Genomic DNA, 9,985 nt, shown 5'->3' on the forward strand with positions numbered 1-9,985 from the left:
GAAGCTCAAACTCGGCCAAGAGATAACTCTCTCATTTTCAAATAAGCAAGAAATTGCTACAATGCCATGTGCAGAGCTGAATTGACAAGTGTAAGGACACTTGTCTCACTTTTATCTTCTTATCTACCACATGTCCCAAATCCAAAGGCCAAAAATTTCACAATCTTTAGCTCTAAAAATATCCCAGATGATAGCTAGTTTCACAACGGCGCTTTGGCAATACTCGATCTCTGTCAAATTCCGGAGGTAATGACGCGAACGAAAATTCCATCGAAGATTGCCAAAAATAGCAACTTCCCCTAAAATTCAGGATATGATCTCTTTGTGTTCCACCGCATAAGAAATACATGTAGAAACTTGTTTCATTGCTCGATCTCCCCCAAATCCTCAAGAGTTCGCCATACATACTTTCCACTTGACACTTGAGCTCCAAAACCCATTTCTGTGTCCAAGAAACCGTCTCGAGTGCCTGAAGCATGCTACAAACACTTGGTCCTCTGTATTGGATAATCCCCCATTCCCAAAGCTTGTACATTCTTGGGCATCCAAAGCCCTTCCACACACATGAATTCTAGAAATGCCCAAAATGGTGACAACCCAAGCTTAATTATACAAGCTTGGGTTGTCACCATTTACATTCTTGATCTTTTGGGCATCCAAAGCCCTTCCACACACATGAATTCTAGAAATGCCCAAAATGGTGACAACCCAAGCTTAATTATACAAGAGACCATACTTGTTACAAGGTGCACCTCTAACGGTTAGAGGCGTTCAAGGCGTACGACTGCCTGATCGAGGCATCCATCAAAATATATATATATATATATATATATATATATATAATTTTAATTTTAATTTTTTTATTATTATTATTTTTTTTGCTAGTTTGAGTCTTTAGACGGGGGCCTTAAGGGCCCAAGGCAGCCCCTCTCACACACACTCTCTCTCTCCCTCATTCTCTCCCTCCCTCCCTTGAGCCTTTTTCAAGACCCAAAGTTCAAAGTTCAAACTTCAAACACACTAGGATGATGATGTTTTTTATACCCACTTTTGGAGCTCTCTCTATACTCTACCGGTTCATTTCAGTTTACTTTGTACCCTTGAATCTTGATGATGTATCCAGATGATGATGATGGACTATTTTGGTCTCATAGGTCATTTTGGCCTTTTGCAGACGTTTAATACAGCGTCCTTTCTTTCACACACACACTCTCTCTCCCTCTCATACACACCCTCTCTCTCCTTCCCTCAAGGCTCATACATACACACTCTAGTCTCTCTCTCTCTCTCTCAACTTTCACTATATATATTATATCTATCTATCACTATATATATATATACATATATACATATATATATATATACATATATATATATATATACATATATATATATATACATATGTATATATATACATATATATATATAACGAGTCTTTCGAGGCGCGTACCATACCCGCCTCGTACCAAACGACTATTGGCTGATCTTTGTGAGTGTCAGCACACACCCACCACCATTCTCACTGATAGCCAGAGTGCTATGGTCGTGGCACGAAATCCAATATTTCATGCACGTACCAAGCACATAGAGATTCATTATCACTATGTTAGAGAGAGGCTACATGCAGGGGAGATCAGTTTATCTTATTGCCCTACACAGGATAATGTTGCAGATCTATTCACAAAGGCTTTACCTCGAGAAAAGTTTGAAGCTTTCCGCAAAGCTTTGGGCTTCCTCTCATACAGAGAGTGATCTGCTACCTTGTACAAGTTCACACTTCCACTACACGGGGGATTTGTAGGCATATGCTCACTTATGGTAGTGCTATGTGTGAACAGGGCTTAACCAAGGGCACTTTTTCCCATGTGGTTTTTCCCCTTAGACATCAAGTGTGAAAGGACACATATAATATTTTGTACTTCTATATTATATGGATGTGGCACACATGCAAGGGTTGACTTGCATTTTGTGGATACCACACTTTTGGCTCTCTCTCTCTCTCTCTCATTTCTGTGTGTGAGCTTCTCTACCCTGCACCTAACCCTAATGTGCAGGTTTGTGTGTGTGAGTGTGTGAGTCCAACACCCAACAGCCTTTGTAAGAGAACGGTTGATGATGTGAACAACAGTGCTCATAGCTTCTCCCCAGAAAGAGGGAGAAAGATCAGAAGAAGAAAGCATGGTACAGGCCATCTCCTAAGTAGTCCTATTCTTGCATTCAACCACACCATTTTGTTGAGTGTGAGGTGTGGAAAATTGACGGCTTATACCTTTTTGTGAGCAAAAATTATGAAAGACTTTGGAGATGAATTCTCCTCCATTGTCGGAGCAAACTTGTCGAACCTTCTGTGTGGTCGCAATCTCGACCAAAGTCACCCACTCTTGGAAGCAAGAGAAAGCTTGAGATTTTTCTGCCACGAGATAAACCCAAACTCTTTTTTTTTTTTTCAGAAAGAGACTTCTATTAAGTATGAGAAAAACATACAACAATCACAGCTATAAGCCAGAAGAGAATAGAATCACCCCAATATGTAAGGTGATTTCAACCACTGAGGAGCATCATGATGCCATGTAAGACCTGTGGTACTAGAGGAAAAGAAGATGCCATGGTCCCATTCCCGCATAAATATCACACGCTTCGCCTGCGCAGAACGAGAGATAAACCCAAACTTTGCATGAGTAATCATCAATAATAAGCATAAAGTACCTAGCTCCTCCTTGGACAGTAGTCCGCATGAGGCCGCGCGAATGAGCTCCAGAATATGAGAAGCCCGATGAGTAGCCTCATGAGGAAAGGCATATTGGTGTTGCTTGCCATGAAGACAAGCCACACAAGTGGAGTGGGAGGGTTTCAATGGTGGAAGGCCCTCGACCAACTACTGAGAAGATAGCATCTGCAAAGAAGTATAATTCAAATGCCCGAAGCGAGCATGCCACAAATTCATATCCATATGAGCTACCAAGGCATGATAGCTATGAAGAAGTTGCAGCAGATGAGATTGGGACTCAGTCAAAGAGTCACCAAAGTCCTTCAACCAATAAAGACCACCTTCCTGGATACATGTGGCAACAATCTACAAGGTGCTAGTGTCGATGATCTCAAGGACGGAACTGTCAAAGTAGACACCATATCCTTTCTTTGCGATCCAAAAAAACAAAAGGAGATTGCTGGAGAGCTTGGGAACATGAAGCACATCCCAAATGGTAGAAGGCTAGCCCAAGGAAGAGTTAAGTCGCACATTACCAACTGAAGAGGTCTCCAAGTTGAAAGCATCACCAATGGACACCACCGAAGAGCTCGGACGAATGTCATGAAGAATGGTCCTGTCAAGAATCATGGGAGCAGTACGCCCACTATCAACCACCCAATCCGTAAGATGTGAGGTGGAAGGAACAAGAGAGTCAAAGGAAAGCTCCTCGATATCAATGAAGACAGTCTTCTTGGTGGAAGAGGATTTTGAGTTTCGTTAGGGGATGAAGAGGTTTGATTGGCAGGTTTCTTAGCAGAATCACCTTCTCTCTTCTTCTTGCGACAATCAGGCTGAATGTGACCTTTGAGACCACAATAATGACAAGTATGCTCCTTATGAGCAGGATTGTTGGCAGCTTTGTGGTCACCTTTGTTGCTCGTGGAAACCTTGGACTACCATTTGTGGTCACCCAATCCGTAAGATGTGAGGTGGAAGGAACAAGAGAGTCAAAGGAAAGCTCCTCAATACCAATGAAGACAGTCTTTCGTTAGTGGATGAAGAGGTTTGATTGGTGGGTTTCTTAGCAGAACCACCTTCTCTCTTCTTCTTGCGACAATCAGGCTGAATGTGACCTTTGAGACCACAATAATGACAAGTACGCTCCTTATGACCAAGATTGTTGGTAGCTTTGTGGTCACCTTTGTTGCTCGTGGAAACCTTGGACTACCATTTGCTTTTTCCCTTAGCCTAAAGAAGGATCTCAGAAGTACCCTGGTTGGTCTTCTTTCTCATGGCTCTATCATGAAGCGTGCCGACAATCAGGAGTAGAAGGAAGGAAGTGATATAGAATCACAAAAAGCATAGAAAGTCTCGCGCAATTTGGCAAGGAGTCGATTGACAAAGTCATCGGTAGCTTTGCTCCCCAAAGAGACCAACTACTTCTGAATGGTTATGAACTCCGTAACAGAATCCATGATGTTAGCAATATCAACAATCTTCAGGTTGGAGAGCTAATTCTCGAAGGCTACCTTCTGAGTAGAGTTCTCACGGTGATACCTCCTCTAGATGGTATCCCACAATTCTTTTGCAGGTTCCTCACCATTGTCATCAAATTGACGAGTAATAGAGGATTTTATGTTGAAGAAGATAAAGGCATGAGCCCTTGAATCTTTGTCAACCCAAGCATCAATCTCAACTTGAAGAGAAGTAGCATCAGGAGAGGCATTAGTACACAATACCCCATGGCCGATGATACCGAAGGAGAGTCTTCATCTGTCGTGCCCAATCAAGATAATTGGTTCCATCTAAGATGGATTTCTTGGGAAGTTGAGGAATGGATGAACATATGACAAATAGAAGCCATGGAATCCTTCTCTTAAATTTACAACGGAAAGGTTGCAAGTAGGTACCCGGGGGTTGCCCACTCCTCCCTAGACGCTAGATGAGGTGAAAGAAAGATGTAGAACTATACTCCTACCGGAGATCAAGGCACACGGGTGAAGACGGGAGCCCACCTGAAGCACGATGAAGTAAGGGAGGGAGAGCCTAATGGAGCAAGTGCATGGTGCTACCACTAGTCCGGGTTAGGGACAGAATACAAAACACAGATTGCGTTAAGCTACAAGGAGAGGGGTGGGAAAAAAATGCAAAAAAAAAGGCTGATATAGACGAAAACGCGTTACGCAGCAAAGAAGTGCTGTCCAGGAGGCAAAAAACAGCCCCCAATCACTGCCAGAAAAAGGCTGATTCGTGCACAAAGTAGATCTCCAAAATGCAGCCACCAAGGGAGCAGAGGAGAAAAAAAAACAAGCTGAAAACTCTTCTTGCTGATCTGTGGAAGCATAAGAGCTCTTATACCATGTGAGAATATGTGAATATGAAGCGGAAGCAATAGAGATCAAACAAGAGAAAGTAGACATCCAAGATCTGAAATGTATTGATTGAATTATGAATGCACAATGGCCATGCTTATATACATATCTGTTGAGCCAATCGGCCTATAGGATTGGAGGACAAACGTCCACAACTGATAAAAATGCCTAAAATAGCCTTAAAAATATGGGGAAAATCCCTAATTACATCATATAAATATCTAAATAAAATGGGATAAAATGGAGATTAAATGTTGGAGATGACATGTCCAACAAACCCTAACGCACATGCAAAAACTGATTGTAGATGCAAAAAAGCGAACCCTGGTTTGGCTGCAAATGCAAACAAACCAGCCCTAAATTGGCTACAATTGCAAAAAATAAAAATAAAAACAAAAAAAACCAAAAAACCTTGAATCATTGCATGCACATCTTGTAACTGATCTGGGGGTTCGCGCCCGACTATTAATGTGATTAAACACTTTTTTTAAAAAGGCACACTTGATCCACTTAAAGGCACAAGCACACTCAAGTACTAGACACCACACTGGGACCGGAGAGGGCCACCCCAGTGTTCTAGAAAACCTTTCAGAGGATTTCTCATGTTCGGAAATCTGTAGAAGTGGAAGTCAATCTAATAATAGTCTTTCTTCTCCCCCGCCACCCCCCGCCCCTTCCCCTCCCAAATTTATGTCATATTCCCCAAGGAGTATTTACAAGCTTTGGGAATGCTTCATGCTTTTGAAAGAATGGTGCAAGGCGCTCTCTAAAGGTCAAATTAGCAAAAGCCACACCAATGATCAAATGGAAAAGCCATAGTGTCAAGAAGAGGTGATGTCACGTGCACCCTGCACTCGGGTACACAGTGACACACTGACATGATCATCACTACAATATTTGTACAGAACTAGTACCTTTTTATAGGAATATTTGTCGTACGCAGTCGGCCAGCCTTGGAGACCCTAGAGCAGCAGTCGGCCAGTGATTGGAGCCTTAGAGCTCTAGTCGGCCAGCCTTGGAAGAGGAAGCAATAGTCGGGCAGAAGATAGGTGTCGGCCAAGACTAATAAAACATTGTGTAGCATATTATGTAGCATTTAATGTGTAACGCGCGGAAGCTCTGGGTAGTCTTCTTTCAGCCCTAAACACTCTTGAAGACCTCCTGATGCAAAAACGCACCATGATGCAAAAACGCAGGTAGAGAGAGAGTAGAGAGAGAGAGTGAGAAGTGCTGGAATTTCAGTATATACTATGTACAAAAAAGGTACAGATCTTTGCAGCACTTGGCTGCCCTCTTGAAAAGGTGATAAACCCTAATTCTGGCCCCCTATGGGACCCTCCTACTGACTCACACCCCTAGTGGGTGGAATGACCAAAACAAGGAGCACTTGGTGGCTTTTATAGGGTCTTGGACAAGTTGGGAGCTGGCCGACTGCTGGTCGGCCAGTATTAATTCATTAAATGCTCTATTAATTCAGCCGACTGAGGGTTCCTCTTGGATCTTGATGCGCATGCTGCCTACACCTTGCTGACGTCAGCCGTAAGCTCTCTTCTGGCAGCCAGCACCCTCTGTCCTGCAGCCGACAGCCCCTCTGACCCATGCTTTGCTCCAAGTCCTGCTCCATGTCCATCTTCTACTGGTTCATAGTCTTTATCTGCTTGCCTCTTCTGGATCTAGCCCTAGAAATGTCCATGGCATCTGTGATGCACATGACATCCCCCTCTGCTAAACTTGATGACGGGAATCCAACCTGCTCTTGGATGACTGTCATCATCCCAATCCTGTTCCGAAGTCCCTCTGTCATCATCCAGCCCTGGCAAACCTTTTTCTCTGAAAATCCGATCTGTTCTCCAAACCACTCTGTCTCTGATGAAGATCTATGCATCTGGTCTTCCTCTAGTCCACAATCCATTCCTGCCCTGACTCTGAACACCGTCTTGGTCTTCGTTCCTGGAACTGAGTCTGGCACTCTCACATCACCCTTGGAGGATCAACCTCCCTTGGGACCGTTCCCTTAGAACCCATCTGGCTCACGGAACTGCCATCCCCATCTGGCACTGTGGAACACCACCAACAAACCTCCTGGGAGTTCTTCCCGATCTGTGTTCTTGCCTTGGGCTTCGAATCCGTGTACTTTCCTGTACCTTGGACCTGTACACCATCATCTGGGACTGAATCAGTGTTTAGCTTTGCTGAGCCTGATGCTCTGATACCAATGTAACGCGCGGAAGCTCTGGGTAGTCTTCTTTCAGCCCTAAACACTCTTGAAGACCTCCTGATGCAAAAACGCACCATGATGCAAAAACGCAGGTAGAGAGAGAGTAGAGAGAGAGAGTGAGAAGTGCTGGAATTTCAGTATATACTATGTACAAAAAAGGTACAGATCTTTGCAGCACTTGGCTGCCCTCTTGAAAAGGTGATAAACCCTAATTCTGGCCCCCTATGGGACCCTCCTACTGACTCACACCCCTAGTGGGTGGAATGACCAAAACAAGGAGCACTTGGTGGCTTTTATAGGGTCTTGGACAAGTTGGGAGCTGGCCGACTGCTGGTCGGCCAGTATTAATTCATTAAATGCTCTATTAATTCAGCCGACTGAGGGTTCCTCTTGGATCTTGATGCGCATGCTGCCTACACCTTGCTGACGTCAGCCGTAAGCTCTCTTCTGGCAGCCAGCACCCTCTGTCCTGCAGCTGACAGCCCCTCTGACCCATGCTTTGCTCCAAGTCCTGCTCCATGTCCATCTTCTACTGGTTCATAGTCTTTATCTGCTTGCCTCTTCTGGATCTAGCCCTAGAAATGTCCATGGCATCTGTGATGCACATGACATAATGCTATTTTGTGCATTTTTTTGTCCACCAGAACTGGTCGACAATCCTTGCATGAACCGACCAGCAACTTTTGGCATATAAAACCTAGCGCATCCCTTCTCATTCAATCATTCAGTAATTCAGCAAAGTCTTCAGTAGTTCAGCACCCTATTCTCTCCGGGCTAACAAGGGAGAACCTCTTCAGCATTCAGCCAACATTTGTGCAGTCCTATAGCTAACTGGACTTGCATCAATGGTCCGAAGAGTCTTCAGCAGAGCCTTGGATTGGTGGATACTCAGCCAACTTACGGTCTTCCTCGTCCTTGCGTTGGGCATTCATATCACTTGTTTACTCAAGCATTGTCCAGCATTCTCCAAAGAATAATATAAGCAAATACTCCAGCTTGCGGGCAGGGGGGGGGGGGGGGGGGCGTCAATGGGTATTTGGGACCCAATAAGATGTCGTCAATGGGTATTTGGGACCCAATAAGATGTCGTCTACTTCATTCTCTCATTCTCTTCTCTCTCTACTCTGTGAATTTGGATGCTAAAGATTCTCACCACATAAAGGTATAAAGAAGGCCCTGTTGTGTGTTACCACGATCAACCTCAGTGCATGTAACAGGTGATCATACTACAAATCCGAAAAGATTGGGGTTCTCGAGAAGTTGAAAAAATTGAAGGGCACAAAGATATGAGTCGCTGAGATATTGACCCAATGCAACTACAGCAAAAGAATGCAGAATTGGCCATATTTCAGGCAACTCGCAAAGAAGGGCACAAAGATATGGATCGCCAAGAAATTGACCCAAATAAAACTACAGTAGAAGAATGCAGGATTGGCCAAGTTTCGGGCAACTCGCAAAGAAGGAAAGTGGGCAATCATTTGTGAGGGTAGAACCCTCGTTGAAGATTTCCGCAAACCAAAACCAGTCCACTTTTAGTTGAGGTGAATGTATGATGTATCTGATGCCTGGCACTGCAACTCCACTAGTAGGATCTTTCTTTTGAATGTTTTCTTTTTCTTTGCCAGACTATACATTTGGTTTAAGGCCCTCCATGGTCCTCATGTTGTGTGTTTGATCTCATCGCCCTTGCAGACGTTGATCTCTCTCTCTCTCTCTCTCTCTCTCTCTCTCTCTCTCTCTCTATATATATATATATATATATATATATATATATATATATATATATATATACTATTAGATTTCTAGGCTACTAGAATTATGATAACTGGCTAGATTTTAAGATAAACCAGTGATGGCAATTTACCAGGTCTCTGCCATGGCGGCAAACTTGGCTATTTCGCTGAAGCTGATAGATTGATTTGTGGACTCCTTGAAGACAGATCGCTTTTCGGAATTCTTCTTCTCGCGATCATGAGGGGCCTCCTGCGAAACGTTGTGTGCAGCACCATGGTGTTCTCCACTACAAGCATCGTGCTGGTGGTTTGGCTTCACTTCGAGACTTGTGGTAGTATTGCTCGTGCTGGTGCACATAGCCGCACGTGCCTCGCATCGAAATAGATGTCGGAGCAATCCACCCCTGATGAGTGCGCGCATCATTCCTGCATTCGACAGAAGAAGCCTCGACGCAGAATTTAAAACATTTAATGAGCTTAAACTTGTTGCCTAGTATGGTCTATTGGGTTGCTTATGGTTGCTCCCCCCAAGCTCTAATTTTAACCCAAGTATGATGGGACCTTGTGCAGATCAAGTGATTGTGTGTCTAGCTCCAGTGGAATTGGTATTTCTAAGTGTGGTTGTATTGGATGACTCTCTCTCTCTCTCTCTCTCTCTCTCTCTCTCTCTCTCTATATATATATATATATATATATATATATATCTATCTATATATATATATATATATATATTTGTGGAGTTCTTTTCTTACTAGTTAAAATGAATAATGTGGCACATGCGATGGTAACCCTTACCTTCTATCACAAAGAAGTAAGACTAACCTGCCACCACTTGTGGACCATGGTTGTGGTGGAACCCCCCTCCCTATCAACCTAAGCAAAGACTCCAATGCAAACAAGCAAAGATGGAGCAAGGACAGACACATAAACACAATAAGGAATCGAGATGTGAAGCGGTAGTGTCCATTTCAAC

General features: G+C 43.7%; 1 protein-coding gene across 6 annotated transcripts in view; it reads right to left on the minus strand.

Moving 5' to 3' along the window:
- COQ3 (coenzyme Q 3) overlaps positions 1-9,556 on the minus strand; it is a 52,507-nt gene extending 42,951 nt beyond the window's left edge. For 2 of the 6 annotated variants that reach the window (XR_015269923.1, XR_015269924.1), the window contains exon 1: positions 9,144-9,555. Coding sequence is in view for 2 of the 6 variants with exons in the window: in XM_086824635.1 (XP_086680761.1) it covers positions 9,144-9,436 (293 nt within the window). In the remaining 4 variants the exon portion in view is untranslated. Of the gene's footprint in view, positions 1-9,143 lie in introns of all 6 variants that reach the window. The other 4 variants (XR_015269926.1, XR_015269925.1, XM_086824635.1 and 1 more) reach the window with 4 other exon arrangements.
- Positions 9,557-9,985: the final 429 nt, after the last annotated feature.

The sequence above is a fragment of the Cibotium barometz genome, chromosome 31, assembly GCF_041138505.1.
Source record: "Cibotium barometz isolate CiBa-2024 chromosome 31, ASM4113850v1, whole genome shotgun sequence".
Taxonomy (NCBI): Eukaryota; Viridiplantae; Streptophyta; class Polypodiopsida; order Cyatheales; family Cibotiaceae; genus Cibotium; species Cibotium barometz.